Genomic DNA, 20,191 nt, shown 5'->3' with positions numbered 1-20,191 from the left:
TCAAGGGGGCAGTGCTACATAGTTACAGTGGAAGTCCTGCTAGATCCCTTCATGCTGGCCCGTTTTGCAGGTATAGCTATGTAAAACATTACAAAAAAGTGTCTACAATGTTTAAAATCCAGTAACACACTGGGGTTGATTTACTAAAACTGGAGAGTGCAAAATCTGGTGCAGCTGTGCAAGGTAGCCAATCAGCCTCTAACTTCATCTTGTTCAATTAAGCTTTGACAATAAAACCTGTAAGCGGATTGGTTACTATGAAGAACTGCACCAGATTTTGCACTCTCCAGTTTTAGTAAATCAACCCCACTGTTTCACCCTGCTCTGCACATGCTCAGGTGCTGTCCATTTTTCTACATTTTTAGGCACTACCGAGTTTGTAGAGGCTGCTCTTCTGACAGCCCTAAACTGGATCTAAACCCTCCTATCCTTTACAGCCAAGGAAGCTGCTTCTGTTTGATACTGCACATGTGATCCTTTGACTGTGAGAAGACAGAAATGATTGTTCCTGCTTAGCAGAAGCACAGGATCTCTGTCTCCCCATACTAGCAGAACCGCGATCTGCCTTGTGAACGATCAGTGGGTCCCAGCGGACATAATGTTCACAGGATCTGCTGATTGGCTCACTGTAGGGCCAGAAAGGGGAGGGTGGCGGGAATGGCTTACTCAGACTCTCAGAAGTGCACTGGGAGGCTGAGCCAGTTGCCGGTCAGTCCTCTGTGTGGAGCCCAACAGTGGAATTTAGCCTGACTCTGTGACATCAGCTGACTTTAGCCGCTGCCGGCTGATTCTGGGTCACAGGAGAACACAATTAAGAGCACTCTTATGAACCGAAGAGAAGTTTGGCCATATTTCTCTTTGAAGTCTTTATTGTTTCTATGCATAGAATTCACTTTCTGCCATTTAATTATTTTTTATACTTATTTTTTAAGGTGAAGCTATTCTCATATAAAAGTAGTAATAATTAAAACTGATTATTTAAAAGTGGAAAAACTATAGTGCCCAGACCATGAGTCAGGCAACGGTGCTATCACTTATGTGAAGAAACACCAAAGTTCTCCATCTGTTTCTCCACAGCTGTGAGTGATATAATTGATGCTCATAGCACTCTGTGTACTTCACTGATGGGGTGATATAATTGATGCTCATAGCACTCTGTGTACTTCACTGATGGGGTGATATAATTGATGCTCATAGCACTCGGTGTACTTTACTGATGGGGTGATATAATTGATGCTCATAGCACTCTGTGTACTTTACTGATGGGGTGATATAATTGATGCTCATAGCACTCTGTGTACTTCACTGATGGGGTGATATAATTGATGCTCATAGCACTCTGTGTACTTCACTGATGGGGTGATATAATTGATGCTCATAGCACTCGGTGTACTTTACTGATGGGGTGATATAATTGATGCTCATAGCACTCTGTGTACTTTACTGATGGGGTGATATAATTGATGCTCATAGCACTCTGTGTACTTCACTGATGGGGTAATATAATTGATGCTCATAGCACTCTGTGTACTTTACCGATGGGGTGATATAATTGATGCTCATAGCACTCTGTGTACTTTACTGATGGGGTGATATAATTGATGCTCATAGCACTCTGTGTACTTCACTGATGGGGTGATATAATTGATGCTCATAGCACTCTGTGTATTTCACAGATGGGGTGATATAATTGATGCTCATAGCACTCTGTGTACTTTACTGATGGGGTGATATAATTGATGCTCATAGCACTCTGTGTACTTTACTGATGGGGTGATATAATTGATGCTCATAGCACTCTGTGTACTTTACTGATGGGGTGATATAATTGATGCTCATAGCACTCTGTGTACTTCACTGATGGGGTGATATAATTGATGCTCATAGCACTCTGTGTATTTCACAGATGGGGTGATATAATTGATGCTCATAGCACTCTGTGTACTTCACTGATGGGGCGATATAATTGATGCTCATAGCACTCTGTGTACTTTACTGATGGGGTGATATAATTGATGCTCATAGCACTCTGTGTACTTTACTGATGGGGTGATATAATTGATGCTCATAGCACTCTGTGTACTTTACTGATGGGGTAACTCACCCTGCTGCCAACAGTCACAACCATTCAGAGCACTCAGGACACTTTATAATGTTATAAAACAATATTAGATCAGAGATTCTATTAGGACCGGGTCAAGGGTTGTATTACAGTAACATATTATTTTATCACTGTATGAAAAATATACAGAATACAAATCGAAATTCTAGATAACTAGACAATTGGAATAGTTTTGTTTTTTTCTAATACAAAAAAAAAAGTTTTATTTCCATAAATAGCATTGTGAACCATACAACATCACTATCACTGTGTAGTTAATATTCCACCCTTTTTATTTCAATATAAGGAAGAGGTTAAATAGCTATTTAGTCACAATTTATCACATAAAAATTGTGGTCCATCTTCTTACTGGGTAATAAAATTTCTTTACATTTCTGAATTCAATTAAGATACTTTCCTTTCATCTATAGCTTTTGTACCATCCAGTCTTTGGTGAAAACTGTATATTTAGTCAAGCTACTAAAACACTGGGCATGCATGTGACTGTGTACGCAATAAGCACAATAATAATTAAAGTGGTATAGCCTAGCCATTTATACATGTTTGAACTGGTGTTTTATTGAAAATCACTGAGTTCTGTGAATGAATAGATGACAAGTACCGGCAGTCTTGGTGGCTGACGGCTTGTAGTTCTCAATGAACTACGAGGGTGCTGGTAAACATCGTCATAGTTCATTGATCTTTCTGGACTGAATTAACTGCCTGCCTGTATCTGAGGTACGGGCAGACAACTACACTGACAGTCTGCAGGAGCCTGACATTGAGTCCCTGATTTTCTGATCACAGGTGCAATGCTTTCCAGGCTCCTAAGAAGAAAAATAGTAAATGCACATTTTTTTACCTGCATTTTTTTTTTTTTTTTAAAGGTGAATTTATCCTTGAACTATTTAAGCAACAAGTTTCTTTCATCAAAGAAGCAAACTGACAGCCTGTAAAAATAATAATATGCTATATATCTTATTTACTGCACAATTGTTTAAGAAGTTTTTAGCCCTAAACATAAAAAATAAAGAAAGAAGTTAGTCACGTATTCTGTTAAGTATGGTAACCTGCAAAATGGCTGAGAATTTTATTATGTGGCCTCAACCTTATAGACAGAGGTTACAGATTTCCATCAGTGAAATATTTACTATGAATCAAAGCACTGATGGATCTAGTTTGCTTGATGCTAAACACTAATGCCAGATGGAATTAAATCTTAATGGGACTAATTTGATGTTTTTGACACACAACATGTGGACCAGATTAGAGTGTGTTACTTGTTAACACATTTTGATAGCATAATGTAATGATCTTGTCCCCTATGGCAGTACTCTGAAAAGTCTTGCTGTCTCTAAATCCTTCCCAGTATAAGATCTTGCATGTAGATCACTCATCCCACCCAATTCCACTGGCCATTGTAGAAAGACTAAGCAGAAATATTTTGGGAAATTTTACTGGAAATGGGCCTCTCTGAACTGTGTTTATAGAGTTCATATATATTTTCAAAAGACCAATTGTAAAACCTTGGGGAACTATTTTACAATAGATAAGCTTTTCAAATGTAGTTCTGCCAAGCTGGTTTTGCATATTACTCTATACAGTTTACAGTCACATACGCATCAGAAAGGCTATTCAACAGATAATATGACTACATGCCAAAATAAAAAACAAGTTACAATAATTATTGGTTAAAAGCTATAGCTCTAAAAGCATCAAAATCAGCAAAGCTTATCAGTCAGCTTTTCTGAAGCCTCTAAAGTACCCTTCAGCTTCACTCTGATAGCACTGAATACAGATCTTAAAAGTAGACTGTGGCTTTAATTAAAATTAAATTAATTAAAATAAAATACAATTTAATTAAAAGTTCCCTAAGCAGGCTATATGTTTAGAGGTACATCCAGTGCTACACTTAATATTTGTGTCCATTATTCCCAGGCTGGAGCTGAATGGGACTTCTGACCAAGTAACATAAATGTGAATTTTATTTCTGCCAAAACATTTACAGTCCTGCCAAATCGTTTTATTTCGTTTTAGATTGGAAACAGAAAATCTAAAAAAAAAACAAAAAACTTTTGACAGGATCTGTACTTCCTGCTGTCATCTTCTAATTCTCGAGCACTGGCATTTTTAAATTGATTTTTAATTGAATTGATAGTTCCGTTCCGTGTACTACTTAACCAATCTCAAAATGCCATGGGTTAATTTACTAAAACAGGAGAGTGAAAAATCTGGTGCAGCTGTGCTTGGTAGCCAATCAGCTTCTAACTTCAGCTTTATCAATTAAGCTTTGAAAAAAAAAAAAAATAACACCTGGAAGCTGATTGGCTTCAAGTAAATCAACCCCACGAGTTTTGAAATTTTCATCTCCTAATTCAGTGTTCATATATCTCTATGTTAACTTTTATAAGAATATGTGGAGAACAGAATGGACATAGGATACAGTGCATTTTCTTATAGTGGATCACGTAACTCAGTTTGAAGGTCTAGGACTAGTTACATGGAAAAATCCCATTGAATGTTTCAAAACCTTTTCATGGTTTTTAAAGAAATATCTTTCATTTTGTAAGTGGTCAAGCGTGCGCAACCAGCTGGAAACACAGAGTTGCCCTGTTTGGGCTCTAAGTTTTGAATGTTCTATGGCTTGTCTGAACGACTATGCTGTTCTGCCAATGTCTCCAGACATAAAAGTGCGCTCTGCTATTCTCACTAGTCAGCTCAAAAATACGGAGCAAGCAGGTAGATGATACAAAACTGGATACAGATGATCAAAAGAGACTGTAAAAGTCTGACAGTGCTGCTTCCTAAAAAAAGAACTCAAAAAAGTATAGATCAATACTTATATTTACTTTGGAACCTCCAATCTGCAGTTTGAAGAGAATCTGTTTTAAAAAAAAAATTGCTTTGGGTGCTGGTCTTTATCTTCAGTGGCCACTAAAATCCTTCTTGTATGTCCCAATGCCAATCAAAGCTTTGGCACTTTGTCTCTTCTCTATTTGTATTACCTCGGTTGTTTGCATTAACATTTTGGAAATTTAAAATTTACAATTTAATTTAGTAAATAGGCCACAAATGTATCAAAGTATACTGCTGTCCTCTCCAAGAATGACTAGACTAGATAGGTAATTTTACCAGTAAAGCTCCCCTAGAAGTTACTTTAAAACTTTGGAAGAGTGTTATGTTTTGACTCTTAACAATGCATCAGTCTATTAGCATGGCATTATTCTGGTATTTTGCCATCACTTTGATCATAACATTGCATAGCTCTGGTTCTGGTTAAACTGGCTATGGTTAAACTGGTGTTCCAGTAATATAGCATTCGTTAAAAGAGAAGTTCGTCATTTTTTTAAATTATACTTACCTAGGTGGATGCAGCATCAGTTTGATGCAGCATCTGTCCCCTGATGGCTTTAGGACTAAGAACCAAGAGATCAAAGACCACTGATAGCTCGGTTCTCAGAGCTCAGTGAGCAGAGAGCTGGTGACTGTTACCGATCTCTGCTCTGCCCCCCCCCCCACTCACTGGAGCGCTGGGCTGTGGAGGAGGCGGGAGAGACTGAGAGGCTGAACCAGGTGAAGATCTAGGGTTGTGGGCAGATCCCGACAATATTTTTGTGATATTTCCCCAGCCTGGACTTGCTCTGTGACATCATCCAACAGTAGGCTTTAACCCGCTGTCTGCTGAAAACAGGTCAAAGGAGTGTAGAATGAACTGCAATCCTGTGATCCACAGAAGAAGTACAGCCATACGAGCTTTTGCTGTACTGCTCCTTTAGGCTTTAAAATGGAAAGCTAAATACAGAATATTGATACAAAAATGTGAACTGTTTTTCCCTGTAGGCCCCTTTCACATTGGCTGTCCGATCAGGTCCACCTGTCAGTTTTTCAGGCAGACCTGATTGAACCCTCCATTCACCCCTATGGAACAGCAGATATCAGCGCTGACATGTCCGCTGACACCCGCCGCTATCTGATCCGATCCTGTCTGCAAAATCCAGATGGATGGTGGACCTATTTTTCATCCATCTGGCAGATTGAATATGATCGGATGAAAACGGACAGGTGGTCCATTTTCTCCCGATCTCCCCATAGAGGAGAGTGGGACTGTGTCCATTTCTGCTCTGCACAGTGAGTAGAGACGGGCCTGTCTTCTGCCTGCTAAGCGGGGATCAGCGGAAGGAAATGTAGCCGCTCAGGTGTAAGCAATGAAGTCTTCAAACATCGGGTGCACATCTGGTACACAACCCAAGTAAAGTCCAATATCAGGAAAAGTAGACCACACTCTGACATGAGAACCAAGGGATTTTTATTGGTGATATTAAAATCCAAACATGACAAGCATAAAGGATGAATAAACAAGGACAGTTGACGCGTTTCACAAATAAATTTGCTTAATCATAAACAGTTATGATCAGCGGAGCGATCCCACACTGAACAAGCATATTTTGTCCCATGGAGGCGCCCGTGTGAAAATGGCCGAAGAGATTTGCAATTCTGTTCAGCCAGTCTTGTGATTAAAACACCTTTGTCACACTACATACCCAGGTAGGCAATACTACTTTATTACTCAGGTTTCCAGCTTCCTGTGTCACCTCTTTACCTTCAGGTTAATCGAAGAATCATAATCAGCATCATCACATTGCTGATTCATTGCTTAGTGACGTGAAAGGTGACACAGGAACTTGAACCAAGATATTGTGTAGACATTATTACAGCTATGCATTGTGATAGAGGAATGTGAATTAGAAGATGTGTATTTATCAGTTTACCTAAAGCTCTACAGTAATTAAAAATATGAGAGCCACTGCACTCAGATAACTGATGTTTTCTTGCGAAATTTATTAGGGTTGCACCGATGCCATTAATGGTGCAGATATTAAACATTTACTTGTACAAATACTCTGATACCGATAACTTTTTCATTCAGTGCGGTTTGAGTCCAAACAAAATGAATGGGCTCAGATTGCGCTGCAAAGAATAGCATGTGATTTGAACATGAATGCGGTGCAATTACTACCTGAATCACATGCGGTTTCCCGCATTGCTACTGTGTGAACCCAGGCTTGTCATAGTGACTTCAGCCTGGGTTCACACAAGAGTGGTGCGGAAATCCACACGTGATTCCTGTTCAAATCGCATGCGATTCTTTGCAGTGCAATTTGAGCCTATTGTATGGGCTCACGTCGCACTGCACTGCATGAAAAAAAATAGGTATTGGCAATTAGTATCGGCAAATAGTTGAGGGAAAGTTTCGTAGTCGCTCTGAAAAAACTAGTATCTGTGGATCCCTAATATTTTTTAAAAACCCGTTGACAGAGTTGTGCTCCTTTTCAGACTATATGCTCCATCAGTACAAAAACATACACTCACTGCTTATAAAGGTCCCATATTGCTGCTATATGTTCTTTCTGCTGGCATATGATCCAGCTACCTGAGCTTTTATTCTATGTAGTTACTGTATAGCTGCTGTGGCTTTATAATCTGAGACACATGCAATGGAGCACAGCAGCTTTTTGTGCTGTCACGTGTCACTAAGAACAGCTGTCTTCTTACCTCTTCTGCGCCTTTCCCCTTTTTCCCTTTAGCTTTAGCTTTATCTTTTCCTTTTTTTTCCTTTTTCTTCTCTTTTTCTTTCTTTCCCTTTTCTTTTTTCTTTTTTTCCTTGGCCTCCTCTTTAGCTGCAAGCTCAGCAGCAACCTGAAACAAGAAAAATATGAGAGAGAAGTAAACAATGCTGTGCGGGTGGTGACATTTTTCATAACTCAAACACATTTAGATGCATTAGTTGGAATGTGCAACATTATAGATAATACAAATTGTATATTTCTGCCATCTGTATGCTCTGAATACTGGCACAGCTTTTTTCCCATGATGCTCATAAAGCATTTCTTTTTTTCATCAAGATACAGAAATCATTCCTTTGGCTTGTTTTTTTGTTGTTTTATTAGGGGATGAAAACTTGGATGGGGTAAAGAATTATGGGATGTCCAACTTGCGAATGTTCAATAAACAGAACCAAGAACAACTTCATCTCTATTTACAAATTGCACTCCTTTCTTCCTCCTGCACAAACTTGGTTTCCTTTTTGTACACATCACTCCTGGAGGAACTAACAGTCTCTTGTTAGTTCAGCAACAGCCCATTACAGGCTAGGAACTCTCAGTCTCTTGGTGAAGTAGCACATATGGAGTGAACAGCATCTCATACTACCTTCTGCCTCCCTGTAGTCACTGATCCCAGTTCTACTGCTTGCAAAAATGCTAGCCCACCTGGCTACAACCCTCCCACCTGGCTGCTTTCTCTTCCCAATCCTCCTGACTGACATACACATGGAGACTACCCAGGGCAAGGTTTGATGAAGACTCGGCACATTGCTGTCTTCAAAAGAGCCCTGCTTCAGCTGGCAGTCTTTCCCCTTGTTTGTCCCTGTACCGTTGCTGTCTCTCCTTACTGTCTCTCTGCTGCCTCTCTGGTTAGGGTTTCTCCAACTACCTCCTGTGGTGGGATCCTTCCAGGCCAGCCTCCTGAGCTCCAGTCTGAGGTAAAACCCCTCCCCAGCAGGGGTCCCTCAAGGGCCACAGACAGACTGCCTCCAGCACTGCTTCTCCATCTTCCACCTCATTCTCCTGCTGGCATGGCTCGTGTCTATTTAAAAATGGCTTCATTCCCTGGGGATTGGTTAAGGGCCCCTAAATATGCAAGAATGCCCTCCTAGCCTCTGCACGCTATCTTCCAGAACATTCTCCAACATTCCAGAAACAGCGGGAGGCACCAGAAAGCTGCCTAGATGAGTCTTCCAGCCCTGGCCTCTAATAACCTTGACCCAGATTTAGTGATTTAGTTTATTCCTAGGCCAGACTAAAGTTTGCCTACTCTCTTTCTAGTAGCACACACTAGAGCGTGCTACATGTGTAATCCACAGTGGAAAGTCAGGGGTTCTGAATGACAATGCTCACTCTGAATTCAGTAACAGGCTGTCACATTAATCTGGATGGAGATAGATTCAGCTGAAACATTTTACCTAAATGGTGAACTGCATTGATTTCTATATCTGCTATGTTTTACCAGTAAAAACCACTATACGTAGGGTAGCCTTTTTGCGTTTTGTTTCGCTCACATTTTGTTATCTTATCTCTTTTGATAACCTCTGTCATTTTTTGTGTTTGTTTATGAGTGCTTTGTATTAAAAACACAAAACTTTCAATAAAAATTATTGGAAAAAAAAATGTGAACTGTCCCAGGTGCAAGCATCATTTCTTGCAGACTGACGGCCTTGTAAGCAAACCTGTGTCCATCCATTCAGAGCCAAGGTATGCTGTAATCCCCTACCCCTCCCCAGCATATAGTTACCTTTCCTTCGCTCCCCTGCTCTGTTCATCTCTGGGAGTCATAGGAAATACCTGGAACTTCTGGGTATAATATATCTATCTGAGTATAACATATCTATGATTCTTAGGGCCCAATCATAGTATTGTGCTGTTTGGCATTGCGCAATAATGTACACTGCATTATGCAGTCCATTCATTTAATTGGGATGCCTAACACACTAAGACAGGTAGTATTTCTGGCAACACATGGCAATGCAAGTTAGTCAGTCCACAGTGCATTGGGGTGCCATTTAGAAGGAATAGCATCACATCTCACAAAGGCATGTAACATGTATTGCTTTCTGCTGCAGTAACACAAATGAATGCAAAGCAACAGTGTGAATATGGCCTCTTTACCCTTATAGGGCATAGGAAATTAATGTAAACATGTTTCTTTGCCCTAGAAGAGGAGACAATAGGGTTGATTCACTAAAGGCAAATAAACTGTGCACTTGCAAGTGCAGTTGCACCCTGCAAGTGCAGGTGCTCCAGAAAATGAGCTAAAGTTTAACTCAGTTGTCAAAGAAAACCCAATCACATCCAAGGATATATATAAAAGAAACCCATATTTTTGCTTGCACATGATTGGATGATGGAAATCAGCAGAGCTCTCCCTTATTTACTAAGCTCTGGAGCAACTGCACTTGCAAAAGTGCATAGTCTATTTGTCTTTAGTAAATCAACCCCAAAGATTGCAGTACAAACCTGCATTTCTAAAGTTGGCCATACACTATGCAAAAATCACTACTTCCCTTGATTGAAAATCGAAGGAGCCGGATGAAAAAAACATTGACTGAACAACCGCTTCAGTTTGGGTATTCTGACAGCTGCAGGTACTGGTTGTCAGAGTACAATAACATCAGTAAGAAATTCACTCATCTGTGCTGTATAGTGTGGATGGAGGAATCGAATACATCAAAATGCTCTAAATGTGTAGCCAGCCTAACCCTTCCCCAAATTACTAAATGAAGATATTTTACTGTTGTTGGTGACTCTTTTGAGGAAATATCCCTTTTTTCTGATAAGAGGGATGTAAAGAGAAATCTTCTTAAAGCAGGACTTAACTTACAAAAGGAAGTTCTACTGATCTTCCTCCTCTACTCCCTCCTCTGCCTGAATAGGAACCTTTTTTTATGACAGATTGGAATCTCTTGAATCTCTGCCCCCCCCCCAAGATGGCGGCGACGGGCACTGCAATACTGGCAGAGGACTGGCCTGGGTGAAGACAGTGCTGGATCCCTGGGCTGGTAGGTGTCTGTATATTAATTAAAAGTAATAGTATTTGTGGCTGCTGACTTTTATGTATTTACTTTTTCTTTAACAAGGGCACAAAGCAAGGCCTCTTTCTTCCTCAGGGCTTGCACAGTGGATGTTATTAGAATCACGATGAGATGCAATAGGAGACCTACAGTCAGGTCCATAAATATTGGGACATCAACACAGTTCTAATCGTTTTGGCTCTATACACCACCACAATGGATTTGAAATGAAACAAATAAGATGTGCTTTAACTGCAGACTTTCATTTGAGGGTATTTACATCCAAATCAGGTGAAAGGTGTAGGAATTACAACAGTTTGTATACGTATGTGCCTCCCACTTTTTAAGGGACCAAAAGTAATGGGACAGATTAACAATCATAAAACGGAAAATTCCTATCATACTTACCGTAATTTTCCTTTCCTGATAGTCTCCATGGCAGCCTACGTGTGGGTTAACCCCGCCTCCACTCCAAGGGTATAGGACCCCCCTCCCATAAATTTCAGCTCTCAGGTACAGCAGGTGTTCCATATCTTAGCCGAATCCAAGACGAGAGGGTGGGTACTCCGGCTGCCATGGAGACTATCAGGAAAGGAAAATTACGGTAAGTATGATAGGAATTTTCCGTTTTCCTGTTTGTCTCCATGGCAGCCTACGTGTGGGAAATAACTAGCTCACTCCACACGGGTGGGAATGCTTTAGCAAAGAAAATTTTAATTCATGCTATTTGCAGACAAAACAGTCAAACCAAAATTAACTGAGGACAGAGAAGCAGGCTCTACACAATAGTGGGTCATAAAAGTATTGACTGATGACCACGAAGCCGCTCTGCAAATCACATCTGGAGCCACGTGCCGCGAAGCCGCCCAGGAAGTAGAGATACTCCTTGTAGAGTGCGCCGTCACCGCCTCCGGAGGAGCCAGCCCCTCAGCTCTATAGGCCTGTTGGATAGCTGCCACTATCCATGAAGCGATAGTCCTAGATGAAGCAGGTTTACCTCTGTTCTTTCCCCAGAACAGGACAAAGAGGTTGTCAGACTGCCTGAATGGTGCAGTTGCTTGAAGGTAGGCTTTTAAGGATTCTCCTACATCCAACGGATGAGGATTGGACTCATTAGATGACCGGAAAGTAGGCAGGACAATCTCCTGATTCTGGTGAAACACCGAGGTGACTTTCGGATTTGAATTCAGCCTGGGTATTAGTACTATCCGATCCGGGGAAAAAAGTCAAGAATGGTTCTTTACATCCGAGAGAACTTAATTCAGAGACCCTTTTAGCCGAAGTAATGGCTACCAGGAAGACAGTTCGGATGGTCAGGTCCTTGATAGAAGAAGAGGAATCTATGCCCGATTTGGAGAGGGCATTTAGGACAAGAGGAAGATCCCATTTTGGGAACCTAGGTCTTCTCTGAGGATTGAGCCTGACTGCTCCTTTGAAGAATTGTTGAATCAGTGGGTGTTGGGCCCACATGACCCCGGAGAAGGCCGACAAGGCCGAAACTTGAACTCTAAGAGTTGCCACTGAAAGGGGCATATCCAGACCAGCCTGAAGAAAACTTAGTATTTCTTGAATCCCAGGGACTGAGGAAGACATACCTTCAGGATATGCAGACTCCATGAATCTTGCCCAGATTCTACAGTATATTTTATTAGTACTTGGTCGTCTAGCATTCATCAAGATGGAAATGGCTGTAGATGGGCAGCCGAGCGATTCCAACCTTTCCCTCTCAAGAACCAGACCGTCAACCGGAGAATTGCAGGACAGGGGTGCACTGATGTTCCCTGAAGAAGCAAGTCTGGTCTGAGGGGAAGAGGTACCGGGTCCCGGTAACTCAGTTGTAGGAGTAGCGGAAACCATGGCCTGTTCGGCCAGAAAGGCGCCACCATCACTATCTCCACATCTTCCTCTTGAAGTCTTTGCAGGAATTTGAGAATGATGGGTACTGGAGGAAAGGCGTAAGCCCTGCTGAACTCCCACCTGTCGGTTAGTGCATCTGTCCCGTAAGCTTGAGGACACTTGCCTCTCGTGACATACTTCTCCAACTTGTGGTTGCAAGGGGAGGCGAACAGATCGACTTCGGGAGATACTCCCAACGACAGAATCCATTTGAACGACTCCACATGGAGAGACCATTCGTTGTGGTTCAACTGGACCCTGGACAGAAAATCTGCTTGAACATTCTGTGAACCTTGAATGTAAACTGCCGAGATGTTTACTAGGTGAGTCTGGGCCCAGGACATGATTGGGTCTAATTCTCGTAGCAGAGAGAGACTCCGTGTCCCACCTTGTCTCTTCACATAAGACACTGCCGTGGTGTTGTCCATCCGAATCATTACAGATTTCCCCTCTAGCAGGTGTTGGAAAGATCGAAGACCCTGGTAGGCTGCTCGGAGTTCCAGTATATTGGAGACTGGAGTGTGTCTCTGAAAAGACCATCTCCCCTGTGTCATCACTGTCAGACAATGAGCCCCCCAACCTGAGTTGCTGGCGTCTGTTGTGATTATAGTCCATGAGACTGGAACCAGAGAATGACAGTTGAGCAGATTCCTGCGTTGCAGCCACCAAAGAAGACTGTATCTCATGCTGGAGGAGATATGAATGTACTGATCTTTCTCTTCTGTGTTCCATTGTTGTAGGAACCCTTTTTGGAAGGGCCTCATATGCCAGAGAGCCCATTTGACCATTGGAGCCGTGGACACCATGGTGCCAATGATTTTGAGGCACTGAGAGGCTTTCAGCCGAGGAGAGGAAAGAGCCGGAAGGATTCTCTCCCTCACTACCGGTATCTTCTCTAATGGGAGAGAGATTGAATTCTCGACGGTGTCGAATTGCGCCCCAAGATAGACTAGGCGCTGAGTGGGCTCCAGCTGACTCTTTTGTAGGTTTAGCAGCCAGCCAAACTCTTTGAGGGTCGATATGACCTGATCTCTGTGTGCCAATAACTGATCCTTTTCTTGAGACAGAAGCAGAAGATCGTCTAAGTAATGATGTAGACGTATACCTTTCAATCTTATGAAGGCTACCACTGCTAGAAGAACTTTGGTGAATACTCTGGGTGAGGTAGACAGGCCGAAGGGTAGGCAAATGAATTGCAGATGCTGATTCTGAACACAGAAGCGAAGATATTTGTGGAAGTCGGTTGCCACAGGTACATGAAAGTACGCATCTTTCAAATCTATTGAGGCGAGCCAATCTCCCGGCAGTACTGCCCTTTGAATAGTTGAGAGTGTTTCCATCTTGAATTTTTCATTCTTTATGAACTTGTTCAGGTATGTAAGATCTATAACAGGCCTCCAGGCCCCGTTCTTCTTCTGGACTAAGAAGAGGGGTGAGTAAACCCCTTGAAATTTTTCTTGTTCTGGAACCGGAGCTACCGCTCCTTGAGCCACCAAAGCGTCTACATAGGCGAGCAAGACTTCTCTTCTCTCTTCTAGACAGGGTAAATGAGTTGAGATGAATCTTGGAACTGGATCTGCCAGAAATGACCATCTGTGGCCTGTAGAGACCGTCCTGACGGTCCAAAAGTCCGTGATTGAGGCCGCCCAGACATGCTGAAAATGGAGAAGACGTGCCCCCACCTGACATGCCTGGACGGGCCCAATCTCAAAAAGATTTAGTGGAATCTTGTCCAGCAGGCGCTGGATTTTTTGATGACCTCCGAGTAGAGGATTGACCACCTCTCCAGTTTCTTCGGAAATCTCTATTAGGCTTGTAAGAGCGTGCATCTCTTGATCTCTCCGTGTATTGCCTCCTAGGTTGAGGCTTCTTCTGACCAAATAGTCGTCTGTCTTGAGGGAGGAAACCTGACTTTCCGCCAGTAGCCTTGGCAATGGCGCTGTCTAGTTTGTTTCCAAAAAGGGAAGTACCCTCAAAAGGGATCTTACACCATGCCTGTTTAGAAGCTGGATCTGCAATCCACGGGCGAAGCCACAAGGCTCTCTTTGCTGTTACTGAGGATAGCATTGATCTGGACAGAAGACGCAGAACATCGATAGATGCTTCTCCTAAAAACACTGAAGCCAGCTTGAGTTCGTGAATAGGGGAACTTTCTACGGCTTCTTCCGAGAGACTTCCAAGTTTGGATTCTATATCGGAAACCCAGACTTCCATGGCTTTAGACATTGTTGCTAATGCCATCACAGGTTTGCAGGCCGCGCCGGCCGTCACAAAGATCCTCTTTAGGTCCAGATCTATCTTCCTATCCAAAGGGTCTTTGAAAGAGACCGCGTCATCTAGTGGCAAAGTGACATGCTTTGCTAATCTTGTAACTGCCGCATCCACAAGAGGAGCAGATTCCAGACGGGCGACATCTTCAGGTTTAAAGGGATATAATTTCCCAAGTTTGGAGGATAAGGAAGACTTACTATCCCCTTTACTCCATTCTTCAGTAATCACCTCTTGTAATTCAGAGAGGGAAGGGAAGTTGATACGCTCCTTACCAAGGTGCTTGAAGAACTTCCGCTGCTTTTTCTGAGGAGACACAGGATCTTTCCATCTGAGAGCTTCTTTAATGGCTCTGATCAGGGGTGAAACTAGGGCGAACTCAAAGCCGCCTACAGCCCCTTCTTCTTCCGAATCACTGTCAGATGATTTTGCAGAAGTAATGCTCGGTTGAGAGGGGCCTTGATCTTCCTGCACTTCCGCTGGAGAACTAGATGTGGTGGGACCAGGTGGTGGGACTGTACCCCATTCTTTCAGGGACTGTTGTACTATTCTCTTCACTAGAGATTCCAATCCTTGATCCTTTTGCCCCCTCTCACCGGCTGCATGAGCAAAACATGGCTCGCATAGGGACTTGTCCTCCGGGACATGCGCCCCACAACCCCAACAGGCTCTCTGGTATGTGCGGTGACTCTGGTATTGTGTATGGTGTCTGGGGGAGGAATTAGAGCGTCTCCCTTGCTGCCTACTCCCTGATGGAGATTCACGGCGTTTAGATCTGGAGGATGAACTCCCACGAGGTCTGACAGGGTCTCTTTCTTGTGGTAAATCAGGCCTGGAAGAGCTGATGGAAAAAGAGAAAATCGGGGAGACACTGGATTTAGCCATGACCTAGGGACCAGCAAGCCCTCCCCGCCCCCCCCTCTGAAAAATGCCAGCACCCACCTGTTGTGAGAGGGCTGGCCACAGGAGGGCGGTGACGCAGGATCCATACTTCAGGCCAAACAACCAGACTGATAAAGAAAGGTAATACATATCAGACACCATGTCAGTGATACATTGTGAGGTGACAACCCTCCGCCCCCCCCCCCCTCTGCAGTCAAGTCTCCACTGCACATACCTGTAGCAAGGAATCCAGAGACACTGGGAAGCTGCCGCAATGCCCACAGTACATTCCCAAAGTACAGGGGAATCGTCAGCTGTTTAAATCTCCCGCCGGAATGACGTCAGCGGTAATGCGGCCGCGATCGCTAATGCGCATGTGCGAACCAAGCCTCGACTTCGCTCGCGGCGCACTGCGCATGTGCGGGACCACGAAGCGTCTACCGATTGGACGCTAGAAGCAGAGGAGGAAGAGGAAGGGTTTGTTGGAACGCAGGAAGGGTTTGCTGGAACGCAGGAAGCGTTCCAGCGCCATTGGGCCAAACAAACATATTGTACAGTGATAGGAAAAGAGACAGACAAAGTGCACATAAATAACAAATACCGCTGCCATGAAGGGAAGCAATGTGAATCTTCAGACCCATGTCAGAGAATGCCGATTCTGGCAGAGAGCAGGGGATTTTAAATGTCACTCACCCGCCCGTGGCTGGGCTCTGGACATGCAGACACCATCCAAAGTATCCTAAGGTAAGCTGGACGTAGTAAGACATCAGAAGTGTAGGTCCTTGGAGGAGGACAAAAAATGAACACCTGCTGTACCTGAGAGCTGAAATTTATGGGAGGGGGGTCCTATACCCTTGGAGTGGAGGCGGGGTTAACCCACACGTAGGCTGCCATGGAGACAAACAGGAAATCAAATTTTCACTTTTTAATACTTGGTTGCAAATCCTTTGCAGTTAATTACAGCCTGAAGTCTGGAATGCATAGACATCACCAGACGCTTGGTTTCATCCCTGGTGATGCTCTGCCAGGCCTCTACTGCAACTGTCTTCAGTTCCTGCTTGTTCTTGGGGCATTTTCCCTTCAGTTTTGTCTTCAGCAAGTGAAATGCATGCTCAATCGGATTCAGGTCAGGTGATTGACTTGGCCATTGCATAACATTCCACTTCTTTCCCTTAAAAAACTCTTTGGTTGCTTTCGCAGTATGCTTCGGGTCATTATCCATCTGCACTGTGAAGCGCCGTCCAATGAGTTCTGAGCATTTGGCTGAATATGAACAGATAATATTGCCCAAAACACTTCAGAATTCATCCTGCTGCTTTTGTCAGCAGTCACATCATCAATAAATACAAGAGAACCAGTTCCATTGGCAGCCATAAATGCCCACGCCATGACACTACCACCACCATGCTTCACTGATGAGGTGGTATGCTTTGGATCATGAGCAGTTCCTTTCCTTCTCCATACTCTTCTCTTCCCATCACTCTGGTACAAGTTGATCTTGGTCTGATCTGTCCATAGGATGTTGTTCCAGAACTGTGAAGGCTTTTTTAGATGTTGTTTGGCAAACTCTAATCTGGCCTTCCTGTTTTTGAGGCTCACCAATGGTTTACATCTTGTGGTGAACCCTCTGTATTCACTCTGGTGAAGTCTTCTCTTGATTGTTGACTTTGACACACATACACCTACCTCCTGGAGAGTGTTCTTGATCTGGACAACTGTTGTGAAGGGTGTTTTCTTCACCAGGGAAATAATTCTTCGGTGATCCACCACAGTTGTTTTCCGTGGTCTTCCGGGTCTTTTGGTGTTGCTGAGCTCACCGGTGCGTTCTTTCTTTTTAAGGATGTTCCAAACAGTTGATTTGGCCACACCTAATGTTTTGCTATCTCTCTGATGGGTTTGTTTTGTTTTTACAGCCTAATGATGGCTTGCTTCACTGATAGTGACAGCTCTTTGGATCTCATATAGAGAGTTGACAGCAACAGATTCCAAATGCAAATAGCACACTTGAAATTAACTCTGGACCTTTTATCTGCTCCTTGTAAATGTGATAATGAGGGAATAACACACACCTGGCCATGGAACAGCTGAGCAGCCAATTGTCCCATTACTTTTGGTCCCTTAAAAAGTGTAAGGCATATATACAAACTGTTGTAATTCCTACACCTTTCACCTTATTTGGATGTAAAAAATAAAGCAGTTAAAGCACACCTTGTTTGTTTCATTTCAAATCCAATATGGTGGTGTATAGACCCAAAAAGATAAGAATTGAGTCGATGTCCCAATATTTATGGACCTGACTGTATATTAGGGCTTGATAAAGACTGCCAGATTGTAAAGAGGTTCTTTACGCTAGAAATAAAAAAATAAAAGTCAGCAGCTACAAATACTGTAGCTGCTGCCTTTTAATAATATGACACTTACCTGCCCAGGGATCCAGCATGGCTTTTCGGCCATCTTCCATTGGTCCAGGCAACAGAATCTTTACTTTGACTAAATTATTAAACAAACCTTGCTTATAGTGCAGTCTGCAGTTAGAACCTTTGTCAGGCTTTTATTGCCATCTGCGCCTTCCTGTCCCAATGATCCCTGTTTCTCTCACTTCTTCTGGTGTAATAAGTATAAAATAGATGCAAAATCCCCCAATGGAGCTACAGAGGGGTTGATTTACTAAAGGCAAATAGACTTAGAATAGTGCAGTTGCTCCAGAGCTTAGTATATGAGGTTAGGCTTCACTTTGCAAAGAGTACCCAATCACGTGCAAGGAAAAAAAAAACAGCATTTTTGCTTGCACATGATGGAAGTCAGCAGAGCTTCTGTTCATTTACTAAGCTTTGGAGCTCCTGCACTTGCAGAGTGGAACCCCACTTTGCAAAGTGCACAGTCTTTTTGCCTTCAGTAAATCAACCCCAGAGTGCAGTAAAAACTGAACATTCAAAGCTTTCCCTACACTATGCACAAAACAGTTTTTTTAAAAGTGACAGACTTTCATATCAATTATATGAAATTTAACAGTCCAAACTGGTGTTTGTATATATGAGCAGCTTAAATGTAAGGAACAGAATAGTCTATTAGTTTGTTAGTTATCTCTAAGTAAGTGTACAGTATACTCCCAGCCAAGATATCTAACATAACGTAGGACATCCGTAGTTACAGGGCAAAGGTATACATATGTCTTTCATTTGCTTTTCTGCTTTATGAACTATCGTATTGTATTATTTATGTGCTTAAATGTTATATTTTCATCTTAAGCTTAGCACTTTGAAGGGGAAATCTTCTGGACTGCTGCCGTATGGATACAATATGGATGATACCTATTCTGCTTCTTAGACACAGTTTAAAATATGCGTATTTCATCTTCCCTGCTGTCTATTCAGATTCTGTGTCTGTAACATCCACTGCTGCCTTCAGACCCTACAGACTGTTAGCTGAGGATGTTCTGACAGCAGGACACAGACAGGTTATTATTAACATGCTGTTTAACATGGACATTTGTAACACAATAGTCCTTTTTAGTGGTCTGTGGAGATGGCATATAACATTTGCCCAAACCTTTACAATTTATGAAATAATGAAATAAAAATCTGGAAAGAATTTGTCTCTTAAATGAAAGCTTCAGGCTGGAAGTGATCAAAAATGTCAGAGCCAGACTCTGACATGGCAGCAAACTCCTGACTGGACTTAGCAGCGGAGGCACCTCTCTCCAGGGGTATTCGGTGTCATGTGCTAACATTTGATACTTATTATCGCTCCAAGGATCAAAGACAGGAGCCAGAGTACAAAGCCCAGGCAGGAGTAGGGCAGTAACATGCACAAGAGGGATTAAGATCCTTTTCCATGAAGCTGCAGATCCAGTGACAACGATAAAACTCTGCAAAGAAAAGGCAATGGCTTGCAGGGGGTCAGGGATGGAAATGCTATGATGTATCTGGAATCACTTTCAATCTTTTATTGTGTAGTGATACAAAGTGACAGCTGACAGCTAGAATAAAAAAGAAGTAAATCAGTCTCTTCTGAACACAGATCCCCCTTCCCCTTGTCTTTAAGTAAACCAGAACTGTCCTCTAAAGTGCCAAAGGTAACAACAGTGCCAAAGTGCAGTTACTTTTTGGTGCCATTGAGTACCCGATCCCTGCAAAGCCCCCTGGATCATAGAGCAAGGTCTCTTTATGAATCAACACTAAGTTCTGTCCCATCTGATCTTAAACCTCCCACTGTCGTTCACCTGTCTAATGCCCTAGCACTTGAAATGTAAATGATGAAGTGTAGCTTACTGCAAAGAATGGTCAAACCCATAGGTGAACCTGCCTCTGCTAACTATTACCAACTGTCATCAAGGCACTAGGTCAATTTTATGCCTATTCCCTTACTGTCGCTTATACGTGCCTGTTGTTATTATCTCTCAAATATCAAAACTTTAG

At 42.7% G+C, this 20,191-nt stretch overlaps 1 protein-coding gene across 1 annotated transcript in view; it reads right to left on the bottom strand.

Annotated features, from left to right (window-relative positions):
- The window catches only part of DRC11 (dynein regulatory complex subunit 11), a 315,369-nt gene that overhangs the window by 73,493 nt on the left and 221,685 nt on the right, over nt 1-20,191 (bottom strand). The window contains exon 8 of the mRNA XM_082262397.1: nt 7,655-7,798. Within this exon, the coding sequence (XP_082118523.1) occupies nt 7,655-7,798 (144 nt within the window). The remainder of the gene's footprint in view (nt 1-7,654; nt 7,799-20,191) is intronic.

This window comes from Pelophylax lessonae (assembly GCF_965119305.1).
Source record: "Pelophylax lessonae genome assembly, chromosome: 6".
Taxonomy (NCBI): Eukaryota; Metazoa; Chordata; class Amphibia; order Anura; family Ranidae; genus Pelophylax; species Pelophylax lessonae.
Note: the sequence above shows the minus strand (reverse complement) of the source record. Positions and strands in the feature narration are given on the sequence as shown.